Raw genomic sequence first — 19726 nt, forward strand, 5'->3', positions numbered from 1 at the left:
CCATTCAAAAATTCTTAGATCACAATTCCAATCAAGAGAAGCCTCTAAAGTATTTTCTGGTAGATTGACCGTAGTTGATTCGCCGCCAGCCGCAAAATCATAGGCCATTATATATAGTGGAAAATAATGAGAACCCTTCTTAAAAACAGAAAGACTATTTGAAATCAGAAACAGTTTTTCTTGAAGATAAACGGAATTATTGAGTCTCATGTTCATTGGACCAACAAAAAAATCATTCTCCATTCTTCTCCATACACTTTTTTTTGACGAATATAATTTAATAATAACATGTTGCCCCCATTCCGGTATCCCCTCAATCAAAATTATCAAGTAATCATCTAAATAATCCAAACCCTTATTATTCATGCACTTGAAGAAAACATTGGCTTCATGAAAAGGACTTTCAGATAGAGTGGATGGAGTAGTAATTGGGAGCGGAAAAGTCTAGGGGGCCAGCAGTTTTATTGAATTTTGGCCAGCATGTAACCAGCAGAAGAAGGTGAGCCATTGGATGAAATCTCACACCAATCTCACACCATCAAATCATCATTGATGGCTAGTTGATGGCTAACAATCACAAAAATTGCTGGCCCCCTAGCATTGCTCATTGGGAGCCATGTTTGTGTTATAGGGTTACATAAACATAACTCCTTATTACTATTACTTTGACATAAAATTAAACCATTGCTTGAAGCAAGAATTCTTACATTCTTCAAGAATTGCAACGAATTTTTAGGCAGCTGCTCATAAAAATTCGATTCTTCTTCGGCCAGTGACGACAGCGGCAATGGCGGTAACAAATGGAATAATTCATCCTTGTCGAAGTTATTGAAAAATATTTTTGGTTGAATGAATATGTAAGTATCATCTTTTAGAGACATATTTTGTGCATGATTCATCCTAAATTTGGCTCCATGAAGTTCACCGTAAAGAGATTTGCAAAGAAATTGAAACCTACATATTAATTTTGTTGGAAGAAAGGAGAATATGTGAAGTAATTCATCCTCAGACACTGATGCCATATCTCTTTTTCTCTCTCTCTATTGAAGCTATATGGAACTCTATTCTACTAGAGTAGATGAAATTAAATTTGTGAAAGAATAGGAAAAGACAAGAAAAGAATTTTTATTGATTGTTGATTGATTGAATTGAATTGAATATTGAATTATGAAGGTAAAACTAAATATATATAGTACATTGCTTACGAAAGATAAAAATAAAGATAAGATAAAATAAGAAAAGAAGATAACTAAAAATAAGATAAGATAATAAAGACTAAAATTAGAACTGAATTTCTATTGGACTGAATTTGTGGGCCACAAAATTTTTTTATTATTTGTCATAAACTAAGGTAGAAAAATAGTTTAATAAATTAGCTAACAAATTAACAACTCATATTAATACATTTGAAGCACAAAATAAAAATTGAAAATATATAATAACTATTTGACTGATTTGGTAGCTTATTTTTATGTCTATATATCATTTTTGAAAAAATATACCAAACTAATTGATGAGTTTGGATGGAGTCTAAAAGTCTAAACTTTGATTTAACCAAACCTTATAGAATGGATTAAATAAATATATATGGATGGGTAGCTACAGCTTTCTATGTGAATTCTCATAAAATTATAGGGTACGTAGCTTGCACTTGAAAAAGATTAGGTATGACTTGGGATCTCTAAATTTTAATAATATTTTTTTAATTCCCTATATAGGTTTTAAAAAAAAAGGAAAGTTCTAAAGGGTTGCCAGCTCAAGAATCTACCAAGTTTGCTCAGTGCTTATTGCCTTATTATATGAACGTATTTTCATTGAATATGTGATAAATATGGTCTTAATGAGCTCTCAATAACAAAGTAATCAGATTGCGACAAGCATAGTATCATCATTAAATTATTGTAAGATATTTATGGATGGAGGTACGAGAGGCTTACAAGGAAGAGAGACCTTGCTTGAAAATTAGAGTATATAAGAAATTAGAAGATAAGGCATCCACAGCGTTTGTAGTCCAACGGTTAGGATAATTGCCTTCCAAGCAATAGACCCGGGTTCGACTCCCGGCAAACGCATGTATTTATTTTAAAATGATTTTCAATTATTATCTTCGCACGAAATCATCACATGAATATTTAATTTTAGCCATGAACAATACCTACTAATACTGCTTATATTACTACAGCCTTAAATTGGATTAATGCAATGTTTTATATTTATATGCTTATAATTATTAGGATTGTACTGTGTCCCTAAAGTTGAATAATTGATTGTTAATCCATACTGCACATGTTTCGGACTTTGAGAGTTTGGTAGTTGGTACATGCATAATTTATTGATCTGATACGGGTATATATTGATGTCTTATAATATTAACTTCGTAACAATTCACTCTTGGTCATCTTTTTATATGAAAGATCAATGACTTGATCTCAAAGCTCATTGCACCTCTTAACTGATGTTAGGTGAGTTTGGTCAGGGATATTGGTAGTATAGATCACATGGATAGCATTATAGTCCTCTACTTTTTCTTTTTCCTGCTTATGTAAGAGTAAACCATGCACTGACACTGATATGTTCTCATTTACATTGGAGTATGCTTTCATTGCATGCCACTCATGTCACGGCTTAAAGAGGAATGGGCCTCTCTGACACTCACAAGGACAATGTTGTTCTTTGTAGTAATATGTTGTCCATTTCCATGCAATGAATTGTGACTTGTGAGTACCGGGAAAGGGACATGTATGCAGTATGCTTCATAATTTTGCATTTATGTATAATTCTTTTAATTTCTTTTTTAAATTGCTGTATGGAATGTAAATTATGTATGAAATAAATCTCATTGGACAATTGCTTTTTTTTTCTTTCAAGATTTCGGTGGGTTTGATCTAGTTCATGAATGACATTAATGCATAGAATACTCTGTTTCATGACAAAAATGCAAGCTCTTTCAATAGAAGAATCCTATGTTCCGAAGTTGCAATCACCATGGGTCCATTTTCCTTAATTAAAGTGTGTATGGCAGGTTGAATTGAAATTGCTCTACATGGACGGCAGCCTCTCCACCCTTCTCAACCCTGATCAGTTTTGCCGCGATTGCTTCACACAATACCGAGACATGAAGTCCATGGAGCCTGCTGAGCTCCTTGGAATCTTACCAACATGCCGTTTTGGCAGGTTCTGCTCAAACAAGTACCTTAGCATTGTCCATCCAAAGATGGAGGAGTCCTTGTTTGGCAATTTGGAGCAGCAGAGTCAAGTCTGTTAAGGAAACCATCCAAGGACAAGGTTTTACAGTGAATTCTTAAGGCTGGCTAAGGCTGTGTTGTTGCTTTATTTGGTTGCATTCTCACTTAGTCACTTAAACTTGCACCAAGTCACTTTGAGGCAAGTCCTGGAGTTGAGTTCCATAAAGAGTATATGCAGTGTGGTGAGATTTTCAGGTGGGAGAGTACCACCTGGATATGTTGTAGGCTTTCCTGTTAGTGTTAGCCCTGGGTTTAAGCTTGGAAATGGGTCTATCATAAACGCTAGAGTTTACTTGATGAGTCTAACACTCCAACAATAGGCATAGAGCCAAGAATAGCCGTAATAGAAGTCACTTGATCAGAGAATAATTTTTATTTTAATGCGAAAACCCATAAAATTTCACGTTTGTATTAGTGTTAGTATATTTCCAATATAGCAATGTATAAATAAACAAGCCACACTATCTCATAAACATTCTTGAATACTCATTGATAAGACTAGCTAAACTAATGGCATAACGACCAAAAGAACCCCAAGAGTAACAGCCAAAAAAAAAATGATGACGGGAATGACCAAGACAATAGTACATTGGATGCTGTTGAATATGGTACAAGAATGAACTTCGACCTCGCGTATCAAACTTCAACAAAGTAAAAAAGGCGTATCTGAAAAAAACCCCTATTAAATTGTTCATCATCATTGCTTCCAATCTACACCACAATAAACTGCTTGATCTCCAAGCTCCTCCTCAATTCGCAGTAGCTGCATCAAAATTCAAATCATAACTCTTGAGCAAAATTCAAAATTCAAATCATAGTACTACAGGCTAAAATATTGAATGACTAACACCCTGAAATGACAGTAAGCAAACCAAAAAGTCTACATCCATCAGGATAGTAGATAGTTCACACAACTCTGCTTAGTCTTGTGCATGAAGTTTAGCAGTATGGATAGAGAAGGGTGTCTAACTGGTTTGTCATGCTAAATAAATAATTTCCATCTTTTTGCAACGATAGTCGGATGAAGAATAATGGTTAGCAGGTCAATATTTGAAGTAAGCTACAAAAGTGCACTAATTCCATCAGCATAAGAAATAAGAAAGAGACCTGGATGTACTTCTCTAGTCGCTCGCCTCTGCAAGGAGCTCCTGCTTTGATCTGACCAACGGAAAGGCCAACAGATAAATCAGCTATGAAAGAGTCTATAGTTTCCCCACATCTATGAGAAGTTACGACTCCCCAATGTGCTTCCTTTGCCTGCTTCACCACCTCAATGACCTCTGTAACAGTTCCAACTTGGTTGATCTACATTACAATGGGAAATCATCACATTTGTTGTTTCATTCTCAGGAAAGATACACGGAAGGGTACAAAGAGAAGGATTTATATATCCTCTTAAAAGACCAAAAAACTAAAGCTAAAACGCACTGGAAAAACTAAGGTGCAGCCAAGCTAATATTTATATAAAGTGGCTTTGTAAACTCTATCTTCTAATGTATTTGCACAAAAAAGCAACCTTTTTGCAAACTCTGGATATCCAACACCCCTATTAATGAAACAGGATTAATTCTATGAAGAAAAAGTGGGAACAATTTTGAACTAAACAAAGGAAACCCTTCAAAGTTCATTTAAATTATAATCAGTTACCTTAAGAAGAAGAGCATTACATGCATACTCTAGTATTGCTCTGTCAATGCGTTTTGCATTAGACATCAAAAGATCATCCCCAACTACCTGCATAACATTGGAATGAGGGGAAACCATTCAAAGAAGTATCCAGTAGATCAAGCAAACACCTCATTGGTAACATGTCAGTATATTTCTAAACTTAAAACCACAATCAGGCAACAGAGATTCTGTATTGTACTTTTTTCTGTATTGTGAAAATGTGGCATTAATACAAAGACGTTATTTTTCATTTAAAATGTTCTGTAAAAATCAAAAGGATAGGGCTTACACCATAGCATCTAGCACAACTTAACTAGAACAGAGATTGAATGCGCATTAACTCATGCAAAATATCAATTGCATAAGAAATTACACCTGACAAATTCCAGTACTAGAGAAACGCTTGATATGTTCCCAATCTTCCTTGTCAAATGGATCTTCTATTGATACAATTGGGAAATCTGCATATTCAGAGAGAAAGATACAAAACAAGCATGAAGTATAGCCTAGACAATGTATGATATCATTAGGAAAAAAAATATAGTAAAAAAATTACTGACCATTACATAACTCCCTGTACAACTCCCCCATATCCTCCGCTGACAAAAAATTCTGTCCTGACTTTTGAGGAGATTTGAAGTCCAGATCATATCTTGTACCTATATCAGGGGAAACACATATACTGCTTCAAGGTAGTCAAAGATAAAAGATGTCTCAGAAGTGTAATAGAATTTTTAACATCTGTAGGAAGGATAGTAGCTTTGTTGTAACAGAAACTGCATCTATTTTTTTGAAAGTGACACTGAAATAATAAAGACAATTGATATAAAGCAATTCATTTTAATAGCATTATGCAATATTATAGTAAGCAGTCTAAGCACGTATCAGCATATCCATCTTCTGAACATCTAGAGGTACAAAAGAGACTGAAAATTGCAATTACCTATACAAAAGTTGGTAGCAGCAACATCAAGTGCTATCTGTATTTTGTCAGTATAACCAGCTCGGCGAATTGCCTCCTTTACAAGATCCAGGGCTTCTCTAAAGCTGATGATACTTAACTTAAGTCAGCTGAATGAAATAAATCAAAAGAACTCTGAAAGTAATAACTTTAGATTTAAGAAAAATGAAAAAAAATTAATATTATTCTCACTTGTTAGGATCTTTTCCAAATGTATTATTATTAAGCACTTGCATCTTTAACATAACTAATTATGCTTTCATACCCTTTTTAGTAAAAGACTACATAACAAACAATAAAATAGCTTGCCTGGAGACATTAGGAGCAAAGCCACCACTTTCACCAACATTACAGTCATGTGTACCATATTTTTCTGTTATAACAGCCTGCCCTTTTATCATCAACCAGAAAATTAATGTATCAGCTTAAACATACTATCTGCTAGTGGCTGCTAGGATTCTTTAATCCAATGAAAAATAAGGCTGAGAAACAACAAATTGGACTTTGAGGAGATCAAAGGGAAATCAGAACATAGATAAATAAGTAAAATCACCTTCAAGTGATGATAGGTCTCGGTGCCCATTTGCAGAGCTTCCACAAATCTATTTGCTCCGGTTGGGAGGATCATTATTTCCTAACGATACAAACTATATAAGAAAGCTTTACATGTGTGAAAGAATCTTCTACACAACGAAGCAGCAGACAGAACACAGAACTTAATCACTTATAAGCCTAACTACAGCAAGATTACTCACACACTAATAAGCATGGCTAAAAAATGAAGCAAAGTGAAACAGAAACTATACCTGAATGGCCAGATTATTGCCTGCATGCTTTCCGCCGCTGATAACAGTAAAGGCCGGAACAGGAAGCATGGGACTGACTTTTCCATACAGGTCAGCAATGTGCCTGTAAAGTGGAACCTGAAATTACAGAAACAATCATACTGGCTTTCCACCTTAAAAACTGAACGATCATGAACTTCTTGTTATTAACCCCCCAAAAGATAAAAGGCTTGAGAAAAGCATGCCTCTTTTTCAGCAGCTCCAGCTTTACAAGCAGCAATGGACACGGCTAAAATAGCATTAGCTCCAAGTTCACCCTGAAAAAAAATAATAAAAAAAAAACTAAAAATCAGCAGCAACAAAAACAATGAACAAAGAGAAATAGTGATTGGTTGTTCAAAGGGAAAGAATGTGAGAAATTAAGGGACCTTCTTCTCGGTTTTGTCGAGGTCAATCATGGCCTGATCAATCTGTGACTGAAGAGTGGGATCCATACCAACAAGCGCTTCAGAAATCTTGTCATTGATGTTCTTCACAGCCTTAGCAACCCCGTTTCCAAGGTAAACGCCTTTGTCGCCGTCCCTAAGCTCGACGGCCTCGTACATGCCGGAGGAGTCGCCGGAGGGGACGGAGGCGCGGAAAACACCTTTGTTGGTATGAAGGTCCACTTCCACCGTTGGAATTCCCCTGCTATCCAGGATCTGACGTGCCTTCACTTTTGTGATGACTGATTGCACTGATTTCTTCATGTGATTCGACTGAATAAACCAAAAAAAAAAAAGAATCAAATTAGAGAAGAGGAAAACGGAGAAATGACGAGAGAAGAGAGAAGAGTGAAGAGTAGGTTACGATGAAGAGGACGGGATCGGGGGTTTTAGCCCTAACGGCGGCATTGACAGCATCCTCGAGTTTTCGAGAGAGCATGTGCTTGTCCAGGTACTCCTGCACTGACATTTTTGTTTTCCACTAATTCAATTCAATTCAATTCAATTCAAATGCTTCGTCTTCAACACACAGACACAGTAACCGAAATTGAGAACTGAGAATTGTTCTTCCGCTGCGACGGAAACACGCTTCTGCAGCTGAAGCTGCTAGCTACCTAGCTGAAGATTCTCGGAGACGACGTCGTATTCCTTACATAACTTGCCTTTCCAATTTTACCCTTTTTCAAATATAATTTACCCAAAAAAGAAAAAAAGAGAGCGTCTCTTTGCCTGTTTGCAAGGACAAGAGAGTGAGATAGAGAAAGATATTTTGTCTAAAAATAAATATTAAATTAGTATATTTTGTGTTTATGATGTTAGAGATATTAATAAAAGATACAATTTAGTTTTTATTTATTTTTTATTATTTTTATTGATTTTTATAATTATATTTTTATTATTATATTTTTTTCTCAAATTTTTTAAATAAAACAAATGAAAATAAATTAAATTTTCACATTTATTTTATTTTGTCACCAAACAGAATACAAAAATACTAAATTCTGTATTTCTATCATTTATGTCTTATTCTCAGTGTCTTGTCTTATCTATAAAGTTCAATTGTAATTTACCTATAAGATAATATTTTTTTATACTATTAAATATTATTTATATGCCTTTTGTATCCCAATTAATCCTTTTTTATTATTATATATGACCCATCATTAATAATTAATTATTAAGAACCCAATTTTTTGTAGCACATAAATAATTGTAAAGAACCAAGTATTATGCTCAAGCTAGTTTCATGAATGGACAAAGGGAAAATTTTATGTTCCTTAATTAAACTAAAAATACAACTGAGAATCTTATTTATTCATTTCAGCGATTCAAATTTAAATATTAACAAAATGAACATAGTCATGATCCTCAGCAGTGTTAGACTTGTACTAAGAATACTTAGAAATGTTTAGAGTCAGAATTTTAACCATTTGAAAATCAAGACACAAATAACAACTCAACATTTCTTTGCATGTATTCTTCTTGTATAAATAATTAACCATGTCTGAAGACTGAAGAGCAATTGTTAACAAATACAACAACTTAATCAACTATTTCAACCTTTGATTCATGGTGTTCTGCTAGAGAACTCAGTATCAGAAGAAATCAACAACAATGTAGTAAAGAATAGCTTTAGGCATGTATAATGAGTATTCACCATCCCTCCCCTTTATTTATGCTACTACAAATGCACTTGATGAACCTGTAAAGTGGCGAATGGATCCTAACAAACTCTTTGCAGCACCAAAATGTTTTATTCTGTATACACCAGGAGCTACATCCTGTGGAATTCTCCATTCTATGGTTGCTTTACTTCGCGAGCTGAGTTTAGCAGGCCGCGACCACTTGAACCTCAAGCAGAAGTCATCATCATCATAGGTAGGAACCCAAGTTTCCTTTCCTTGGAGGAATTCCACAAGTGAGAATGTACCTTCTGTCATTAGGTCATTTCTGGGGCATGCAGACCAGAAAGTAACCGACACCATGTCGCCTCTCTTAAAGGTAGCGTTCTTGGGCACATCAGAGATGACATCCCCGAAGTTTGAGCCCAGAGGTGTTGTGTCCACCACTACCGGTGTCAGCAAACTTATTTGCTTGTCGAGGAGATCCGGGGGTTGTGGCCCTGGTTCTACAGGCTGGCCACTGATGAGAGCGTTTGCAAGCTTCGTGAACTCTTGAATGTATGCACTGAGTGTGTGTGGACCGAAAAGTGTGGAAGCACCCTGACAATGCAGAAAAATAGAAAGCAGATACATTACTGCTATAATCTAAAAACAATTTGATGACATGATTTGTGTCTCTCTGCAAAAGAATTTTGCCTGACCTCATATCTTTGCACTTCGTACTCTTCAAATGTTGTCACATACTGTGAGTAAGTATTAGTCAACCCAGCTATAACAACACGAATGTTGTTACCGAAATCTTTGTGACCACTTAGCACTGTCTTCACTGCATCACGAAGACGCCTTCCAGCCATTGTTGTAAATTCTGTCAGAATTGAAACAGTTACATCCCAAATCATCAAGATATCATGGTATCAGTAACATTTCAGCATATTCTTACAACTTATAAGCTCAAAAATGTTCAAAAATTTGATCCAAGGAGTGTATTTCTGATTAATATTGATTTATATACAGTGCTTCTAATTGCAATGAGGTCATTGATAGTTGAAACTAGTTGTCTCAAAATGTGAAGGATCGAAATGTTAACCATCGTAGGAATTAAGAATAAGAGTCCATACCTCCTGGTACACTAAGAATAACAAACTGTCCAACTCGGAGGATCTGGATGGGAAGTATTGAAGGCTGCGATGAACATTAGAGAAGAAAGGTTAATGCAAGTAACGATTATACTTTTAATGGTACGAGCGAGGAGCGATATCTGAATGGTTGAAACAAGTGCCTAGTTTTCTATAAGGAACATCTTTCAGCCAAGTAAAATAAGTGTCTTGTGATAGTAGTCATAATAGTGACATAAAATTATCTTTGAGAGTGTTTGAATTCATTAAAGTTCAGGATGAATAAGTAACTTACTGCCCAATCGTATGGTACTTTCATTTCACCAGTATCAAGCAAAATGGGCTTTGGCTTCTGGCAATCAATTTGTTCCTGGCCTGGTGTTCTAATCAAGTTGCGGACCAGCTTCCAAAAAGGATTTCCCTGGCATACAATTAGAACAAAGAATAAGCAGAGACAATGAAAGCAATTTAAGAGCACGAATTGAAGATAATGGAACCAGTCAACATAAAGTATGAAATCAGTGGTTACCTGATCATCACCTTGCGTGAAATCGAAAGCTCCAGGTCCATCTGTTGTTCCAGCAGCAAATGCGAATCCCATTGCAGCGGGGCATGTCTTTACTACCTTGGAATTCGGAAGATTTACCTGAAGCTGGGAGAAGTCTATGTAGGCATGTCGAAAATCAACCTTCCCTTTAATCTGTTCAGATGCTCCACTGAATAGTTCCACTGCTTTTTTAAATTGTCTCTCTCCTATAATACGTGTACTTTCGAATTCATCTGGATAGCTGCACATTGGTGATAGGATGTGATATAGTAATAAAAAAGGTTAGGTAAATTTTTAATGCACTTGATAGAAAAGTTTAAATGTAATAAATAATTACCCTGGTCCTCGGCCATAGCATAATTCATTCTTCCCTCCACAAGTACTATGATTGAAGTCACAAGGTAGTCCAGTATCTATACAAAAAGCTCCAAGGACATTTGGACTAACATCACCACAATTCGATTGGCAAAATGCAGATACAAATTTAGGCTTGTCAACCTGCCTAAGGGCACCTCTTACGCGTCTTGCAATACTCGAAGATTTTGTTACTGGTCTTCCAGGAGGAGATTGGAAGGAGGCTGCGATTTCCAGTAGTTCATGGTCTGTACCCACAAATTTTGAATCGGATTAGAGGCACTTTATCAGAAGTTCAGAACTTAGAAATTATGGACTAAGATAATGCAATCAATTATATCATCATTGCACACATTAAGTCAAAATATAAACAACAATAACTAACTCACGATTATCATTAAGGCTGGGAATTATGTTTGAGATTCTTCGGGGGATGCCACCATCTTCAAATCCAACATTATCCATTTTTACAGCATTTTTTCGCTCAAACCAGTCTTCCATAAAACGTGCAGCAGCACCTTTATTATCCCCACTAACTAATGCGTTTGTACGACTCATTGAGGTTCCGTGAGTAGCAAACCAATTGAAGCTTCCAACAGGACCCCATTCAGCATCAACAAACTTTAAGAGAGTCATTTCTTTATCCACATTATACTTATATTTGCTTCTCTCTTCAGCAGGATTATTGAGATAACCACTAGGACTGCGATTTACACCGGCATCTAAGAGCTCTCCTGTAAGTTGAAGACAACTGTGTTATAAGTTATAACCTTATGATATCACCATAGAGAGGAAGAAAGTTGACATAATAGTCAACATACTTGGATACTATTCTTTGAGAGAAAAAATAGAAAAATTTGTGTCTCATCTAGCACATGTGTAATTTCCTGACTCTTTCATTTCTAAATTGCAGCAGACATAACACAAAACCGAAAAGTCAAAACAAAATGAAACACAAACTGACCAATTTGCCTCCTATAGTTTTTCATCTTAACCCAGCTCGCTTAAACAGAAAATTACTTAAAACCACTATAAATTTTAAATAATATGGAAGCCATGGTTATGCATGTGAGTGGACAAGTGCCTTACTAGGAAAGAGAAAAACAATACAACTTCTTTTCCTTACCCTTGTTGACAAATATTGATCCTGGGTGGAGATTTTCATGGGCCTCAACAATGCTTTTCTCAATTCCATCAACAATGACATCAAATGACTGGCGAACGAATCCAAGGGATGTTACAATATACACAACATACTGGAGATAACCACCAGGACCAGCATGAGTGTGAATTCCACTAATAGCTACATTCTTTTCAGTGTAAAGATCACCATATCTGCCAAACCAAGCGAAGTACAACCTCAGGCATGCAATTAAGGATGGTAAATAATTAAGAAATGGAAAAAATGCATAACTACACAGCGAAATCTAAGAAATCTATCACAGTTTCTGCAAAGTAATCATAATACCAAATCATTGTTTTACCTTGCTTTCAGCCTCTCAAGAACTTTGATAGTCACAAGCTGTGAAGCCATGCAAGCATCAAGGTTCACAAACACCACCCGGTTACCATTTGGCTCGGCGACAATGAAAGCACGAGCCCTGAGCCTGAAGTGAACACCAGATGCAATTTGTTCTGCATTGGCATACCCCATCATATTGACATCAGCTGCAGGACCAGTGATGTCATAGCTTCCAAGACCAATCAAGTAATCCGAATTCGAATGAACAACAGCACTCCATAGCAGCAGTACTAGTGGCAACAAAAGGGTCCAACCTCCAATGGTTTTACATGCCCTCAGAGAGAGGGAAGGGAACTCCATTTCACAACCCAAGTTCAAATCAATCAAAAGACCAATTCTTTTTCCTATTTTCAAGCTTAGTCAGTTGTTCTCATTTCCCTTCATAAATCACAACCACAAAGCTTTCAGTTATTGAAACTTCAAATTCAAAACCAAACAACAACAAAATTGAACCTAAAATTGAAAATTTCAGTACTTCCTAGTTCCTAATGCATGTCTAACAAATAACTATCAATTCCAAATATTCACAATATATTTGATTACAAAAATAATAATAATAATTCAAATATATTAGATATTATTATGAAGCAATAAAAGGAGAGTTGAGTTCCTCACCACCCAGATGCAAAGTTGCGAGCTTTACACGAACATGAACATGACGAAGTAATCTAAGCTAAGTTGGAAATAAGAGAAAATGATCCAGGAGATTATTAAAGGGAGGAAGTAGTGAAGAGAGAGAGAGAGAGAGAGAGTTATTTTTAATTATTATCGTTATGTAACAGCCACTCTTCAATGAATGTTGGAAGAGTGGACTGCTATGGAAGCAACGAAAGCAGAGAGGAAAGAGAACAAGTGTGAAGTTGTTGGTTCCATACCGTGCTATTTGAAGCTTCCGAATTTGTTTCTCACTGCATTGGATCAACCTAATTAATTCATTCATTCATTGAAAAATATAATTTATTTATGGTGGAACTCAAGTGCACTCGATTACACGTGAAATTAATAGTTGAGTTAGGTGATTTAATTAATTTGACTAAATTTTTATCTAACGGCTTTCAGCTATCAACTTCAACTTCAGCTAAAGTCGACTGTAACTTTATTTGTTAGCCAATAAAAAAATAAATTTAATATATAGGGCAAAAAACGTATTTAAGCCATGGGAGTGAAAAATTTACCAAAATCAGCCAAACTGAATTTTTAGACACCATTCAACCAGAACCAAATTTTTATATAATTCGAATTTAATCGACTCGAATTATACTCTCATGTAGTTCGAAATAAGTTAATTCGAATTACAATGGAAGGAATAGCATCAAGTAATTCGAAACAATATGTTACGAATTATAAAAAAGTAATTCGAATTAAGTTAATTCGAATTACTATGATAGACGGAAATAGCACATAATTCGAAAGATATTGATTCGAATTATTGAGCAATTGTAATTATACTATAAAAAATATTTTATTCAATGCAAAATAATTTTACAAAAATAGCTTAAAAAATATTTTTTAAATTATTTTGCATACAATAAAATATTTTTTTGTGGTATAATTTAAATAAATTTAATAAAAAATATTCATGAGCTATCAAAAATGGGCAGAAGAGTATTGTATAAAATTCGAATTGCTCACTGTATAATTTGAATAAGGCTTGGTTTGGTAAAGTTTTTACTTTTTAAGAGTAGCTTATGAAAGCTGTCTTTTAAAAGACGACTTTTTAAAAGCTACAGCACTTGCGTTTGGTAAAATCACATTAAAAATAGTTTTTAATAAGCACAAGTACTATAATTGTATTTGGTAAAACAGCTTTTAAAAATTAAAAAAATATAATAAACATATTTATAACGAAGAATAATTTTTTTTTCAAATTTTAGAGACCAATAATTTAAATATTTATTTGATTTACTCTCTATATTAATATAAATAGAGTTATCATTAGTCAATAATAAAACCTGTACTGATTCGTCTATTATCCATTTATATATATTAACTCACTTATACAAATCACAAAATATGAGACACATATCTCAAGTAAAATTATATGAAGATTGTGTTAGAATTTGTGAATGTTAGGTTGAGAAATTAGAAATATATGAGGATTCTAATGACAATATAATGACAGGAAATATGTGTGGAAAAATAAATAAAATATATTTTTAATTGTTTTGTATGGAATAAAATATTTTCTTTAATTTCTAAATTATTATTGACTATGTAGAGTACTTTATTTAAAATTTGAGTACCTAAGTCATTAGAACATTAAAAATTTTTATAGTACTCCTAACATTTTTTAAGCTATTTTTTAAAATTATTTTACATAGAATAAAATATTTTTTTGTAGTATAATTTAAATAAATTTATTAAAAAAATTTATTAGAATTTGTTACGAAAAGGGAGTAATTCGAATCAACTTGATTCAAACTCCCTTCAAAGCACGTCTCTCTACTAATTCGAATTGATACAATTCGAACTCCAAGTTTATAAATGGGTAATAGACGAATCAGTACAAGTTTTATTATTGACTAATGATAACTCTATTTATATTAATATAGAGAGTAAATCAAATAAATATTTAAATTATTGGTTTCTAAAATTTGAAAAAAAATATTATTCTTCGTTATAATATGTTTATTATATTTTTTTTAATTTTTAAAAGCTGTTTTACCAAATACAATTATAGTACTTGTGCTTATTAAAAACTATTTTTAATGTGATTTTACCAAACGCAAGTGCTGTAGCTTTTAAAAAGTCGTCTTTTAAAAGACAGTTTTCATAAGCTACTCTTAAAAAGTAAAAACTTTACCAAACCAAGCCTTATTCAAATTATACGGTGAGCAATTCAAATTTTATACAATACTCTTCTGCCCATAGCTCATGAATATTTTTTAATAAATTTATTTAAATTATACCACAAAAAATATTTTATTGTATGCAAAATAATTTAAAAAATATTTTTTAAGCTATTTTTGTAAAATTATTTTGCATTGAATAAAATATTTTTTATAGTATAATTACAATTGCTCAATAATTCGAATCAATATCTTTCGAATTATGTGCTATTTCAACCTATCATAGTAATTTGAATTAACTTAATTCGAATTACTCTTTTATAATTCGTAACATATTGTTTCGAATTACTTGATGCTATTCCTTCTATTGTAATTCGAATTAACTTATTTCGAACTACATGAGAGTATAATTCGAGTCGATTAAATTCGAATTATATAAAAATTTGGTTCTGGTTGAATGGTGTCTAGGAATTCAGTTTGGCTGATTTCGGTAAATTTTTCACTCCCATGGCTTAAATACGTTTTTTGCCCTAATATATAGTTTCATAAATTTTGCACAAGTTATGCTTGTTTAATTGTTTTACTAGTAAATGTTTAAATTGGTAAAAAATAATTACTCATAAATTAATCACTATATCATTATATTATTCTCCAACAAATTATATTTTGGCGCTAATTATACTGATGTGACGCATTCTCATACTGATTTACATAAACTATTTTTTTAATATTATGTAATCAATTGTATATGAATTAATATTTAATTATTATTTATATTAAAATTAATCAATAATTATAATATTTTATTTTATATATTTTTAGTAATTATTATTATGATTTTTTGAGGGGTTAACTACCAAAAACGCCCCCGAATTATTTAAACGCTGACAAAAATGCACCCAAATTTTACTATCGACAAAAATACCTTTAAATAATTTAAAAATACAACAAAAATACCCAACAGTAAATATATATTTTTAAAAAATACCTTAGAGATTGAATTTTGACTCAATTTTTTGCAAGCATGATTAGAAAAATGAGATATTATTATTCTAAAAATTTGGTAATTTTGTGTTGAATATATATTTTTTTGTGAGTTTTTAAAAGTATTATTGGTTATTAACAAAAAAATTATATACTTAACAAAAAATCACCAAATTTTAAAGATAATAATATCTTATTTTTCTAATCATGCTTCCAAAAAATCGCATCAAAATTCAATCTCTAATGTATTTTTTGAGAAATACATATTTAATGTTAGATAATCTTGCAAAAAAACTAACATTAAATATGTATTTCTCAAAAAATACATTAGAAATTGAATTTTGATGCTATTTTTTGCAAGCATGATTAGAAAAATGAGATATTATTATTCTTAAAATTTGGTGATTTTTTGTTAAGTATATATTTTTTGTGATTTTTTAAAAGTATTATTAGTTGTTAACAAAAAAATTATAAAAAAATAATATACTTAATGAAAAATCACCAAATTTTAAGAATAATAATATCTCAATTTTATAATTATTCTTGTGAAAAATTGCATCAAAATTCAATCTCTAAGACATTTTTTGAAAATATATATTTACTGTTGGGTATTTTTGTTGTGTTTTTAAATTATTTAAAGGTATTTTTGTCGATAGTAAAATTCGGGTGTATTTTTGTCAGCGTTTAAATAATTTGGGGGCATTTTTGGTGGTTAACCCTTTTTTGAGATAATACTCAATTTGGTCCCTGAACTTACACGCGAGACTCAATTTAGTCCCTGAAATTTTAATTGCCTCTATTTAGTCCCCAAACTTTGTGAACATAACTCATGTTAGTCCTTAAAACAATTTTCAACGTACAAATGTTAACGGAACACTGTTGTGACAGCCGGATGCCACGGTAAACTTTGTAAAATAGTGTCGATTTCGTTTTGGCACTCAAATAACCCAAAAACAACATCCTAAATGATGTTTATTAAAATTTTACCTAACAAAATAAGTAATACGATGCTGTTTTTGAGCTACTTAAATGTCAAAACCAAAATTGCATCATTTTACAAGTTTTAACGTGACATGTGATAGTCTACAATAGCGCTCTATTAACGTTTTTATACTAAAAATGTTGTCAGGGACTAATATGAAGCATGTTTATAAACTTCGGAGACTAAATAGAGGCAATTGAAACCTCAGGGACTAAATTGAGACTTACGTGTAAATTCAGGGACCAAATTGAGTATTATCTCTGATTTTTTTTTAATATTTCAATGAGCCAATCGTCAATAATTTATAATTCTAGTTCTATATCTGATTACATTTTGATAGCTAGGATGACATATAATAAACTTTAGTATATTTTGCATGTCAACAATTATAAAAACTTTATAACATTACTAACTTAATTCAGATAGATTTAAAAAAATGGAATTATTAAATAAAAATATTTAATATACATTAAAATTAATTATCAAATTAACTTTTATATATATATATATATATATATATATATATATATATATATATATTAACAAAATAATCAAGCCATTAGAATAATTACATAATCTACAATAAACAAATAATCATACTTGTTTATAATGATATAATAATTTTTTTTATTAAAATATCAAATATATATTCCTATAGAAAAAGTCTAAGGACAGCAATTTTATTAAATTTTGGCCAACATGTAACCAGTAAAATAAAAATGAGTAATCTTACACTATTAAAAACATTATTGATGACTACTTGATAGCTACAAATCATAAAAATTGCTGTCTCTAACACTCCTCATTTCTATATGCAATGTTTGATTTTTCATATCTACTAACTTGATTATTGTTAAATATATAAGAGGTGAAATGACTTATGCTAATCTTTCAATATTATTTTGAGTATTAACGTACCAATTGTTTAACATTCAAACAGAGGAGCACAAAATCGACCTCAAATTCGTCAATTTTGGGATAGGATATGATACAGGAGTAAGATCCAAAACTCCAGTCATATTATACTTCATAAATCTTGAATATGTTCAATCAATAAATAAACAAATATATAGTGTTTGTGACACAGGATAATAATCCATTAGTGCAGCGTGCACCAGCATTTAATATTGCTTGAAGGTAGGTGCATTAAGAATTAGTGCCTTAATGGGAACTATGATCAGTTATCAATTCTTTTCTTGACTATACTCTAATCTGCATCCACTTACCAAGTTTCTATTTTCTTCTGCAAGATACTTAACTAGTTAACTACTGTTTATCTAAATGGATCAGGAGCTTACCATAAATAAGAATTAAGAAAAATAAGAAAAAATTCATATAAAATAAATAAGTCCTTCTTTTTAAAATATTTGCTATCAAAGCTACAAAACTACGCAAATTAACAAAATTATTCCTATGCAAAAGGTAAATTGGTAACAATGTGTTGGAAACTTGGAATTCAATTTTTGTTATAGCTATATAAACTTATAAAAGGAATTCACAATAAGATCTTTAAAAGCTTAGTCTAATACAACCTCGAGTTAATATAAATGAACATTAGAATCAAAAATATTTTTCTTTTGATAATTCAAAAATATCTGAATGGAAATATTTCAAATACAAACCATCATGGAGCATTTGAAGTTAGTAGTGCATGTGTGATAGTAACAACTAAAAAATAAAACAAACTAATGATCTTAATTTTTTTTTTTTATGTTAGAGATATAATTATTTATGTTATATTTATTATTTTAAATTTTTTGAATGAGTAATTTTATAATATGATATTAGAATTTTATATTCAAAAAATTTAAAATTTGATCTTTGATAATCTAAGTTTATACAAAAAAATTTTTATTTAAAAAAAATAATATTAAAAATATAACTAATTCATATTATATTTTTTATCAACTTAAACTTTTAATACGAGATACGGGTAATTTCATGACAAATTATTGATTACCAATTATTAATCGGATCTAGTGTCAAACAAATTTATCCATGTGTTTACCACTTTACAAAGGTTTTGTTTGGATACATGAAAAAAATAGAAGAGAAAAAAAGAAAATGAGAGAAAAAAAAATAGGAGAAAAAATATAATTATTTATATGTTGTTTGGATTAAGAGAAAATAAATAGAAAAAAAATAGAATTTTTTTTTTGTTTGAATAGAAAAAAAATGAAAAAAAATCATAATAGTATAAAATTATATTAATACTCTTATCTATATTATATATAAATTATAATTTATTAATAATAAAAAATAAATATGTAATTTTAATAATATTTACTATATTTTTCTTCATTTTTATCTCATTTATAAAAAAAATAATATAATAAGTTTCACACTATTTTTTTTTTCTATTTTCTCTTCTCATCTAAACAACAACAAAATTATTTTTCCATTCATTTTTTGTCTTTCTATTTTTTTTTTCTTTCAAATTCCCTCCATCCAAACAATGCAATAGTGTTCACACTTCACACTTTCACAGTTCACACATCGCAATTCACACATCCGGTGCTTTAACAAGTACTAAACCTTATGGCGGCAACGTCAAGTTAGCGAAAGGAATGACACGTGTAGGTCCCATCAAGATCCAAACATAAAGTCAACACGAAATATCATCGAAGCTCTTGTGGGCCCATTCCCTCTTATCCTACATTAATCCCC

General features: G+C 31.7%; 2 protein-coding genes and 1 non-coding gene across 3 annotated transcripts; 1 reads left to right on the forward strand and 2 right to left on the reverse strand.

Annotated features, from left to right (window-relative positions):
• The first annotated feature begins 2000 nt into the window (after positions 1-2000).
• Positions 2001-2072, forward strand: TRNAG-UCC (transfer RNA glycine (anticodon UCC)). The gene has a single exon. It is a non-coding gene; the product is annotated as a tRNA-Gly (tRNA).
• A 1637-nt stretch (positions 2073-3709) lies between these two features.
• On the reverse strand, positions 3710-7809 carry LOC130942171 (cytosolic enolase 3). Its single transcript, XM_057870868.1, has 12 exons — positions 7509-7809; positions 7088-7417; positions 6905-6976; positions 6681-6797; positions 6428-6508; positions 6184-6260; positions 5857-5960; positions 5474-5572; positions 5289-5374; positions 4893-4979; positions 4353-4550; positions 3710-4008 (listed from the first exon to the last, which is right to left on the reverse strand). Exons 1-12 carry the CDS (start codon positions 7611-7613, stop codon positions 3943-3945), a joined length of 1422 nt encoding a protein of 473 aa, XP_057726851.1. The 5' UTR covers positions 7614-7809; the 3' UTR covers positions 3710-3942.
• Positions 7810-8593: 784 nt separating this feature from the next.
• Positions 8594-13168, reverse strand: LOC130941111 (neutral ceramidase 1-like). The gene is made up of 10 exons (XM_057869503.1): positions 12920-13168; positions 12267-12682; positions 11909-12117; positions 11172-11516; positions 10766-11030; positions 10411-10669; positions 10177-10302; positions 9885-9948; positions 9468-9631; positions 8594-9366 (listed from the first exon to the last, which is right to left on the reverse strand). Exons 2-10 carry the CDS (start codon positions 12602-12604, stop codon positions 8818-8820), a joined length of 2319 nt encoding a protein of 772 aa, XP_057725486.1. The 5' UTR covers positions 12605-12682; positions 12920-13168; the 3' UTR covers positions 8594-8817.
• Between the last annotated feature and the right edge of the window lie 6558 nt (positions 13169-19726).

Source organism: Arachis stenosperma, chromosome 7 (assembly GCF_014773155.1).
Source record: "Arachis stenosperma cultivar V10309 chromosome 7, arast.V10309.gnm1.PFL2, whole genome shotgun sequence".
Classification (NCBI taxonomy): domain Eukaryota; kingdom Viridiplantae; phylum Streptophyta; class Magnoliopsida; order Fabales; family Fabaceae; genus Arachis; species Arachis stenosperma.

Excerpts from the sequence above, each read along its gene's own strand:
- LOC130942171 (XM_057870868.1), bottom strand. The coding sequence starts at position 7,613 with ATGTCAGTGCAGGAGTACCTGGACAAGCACATGCTCTCTCGAAAACTC. Across the intron at positions 6,509-6,680 it reads GCAATAATCTGGCCATTCAG|GAAATAATGATCCTCCCAAC; the intron begins GTATAGTTTCTG and ends TTGTATCGTTAG. Across the intron at positions 5,573-5,856 it reads TGCTACCAACTTTTGTATAG|GTACAAGATATGATCTGGAC; the intron begins GTAATTGCAATT and ends CCCCTGATATAG.
- LOC130941111 (XM_057869503.1), bottom strand. The coding sequence starts at position 12,604 with ATGGAGTTCCCTTCCCTCTCTCTGAGGGCATGTAAAACCATTGGAGGT. Across the intron at positions 11,031-11,171 it reads TCCCAGCCTTAATGATAATC|ACCATGAACTACTGGAAATC; the intron begins GTGAGTTAGTTA and ends TTGTGGGTACAG. Across the intron at positions 10,670-10,765 it reads TGCTATGGCCGAGGACCAGG|CTATCCAGATGAATTCGAAA; the intron begins GTAATTATTTAT and ends ACCAATGTGCAG.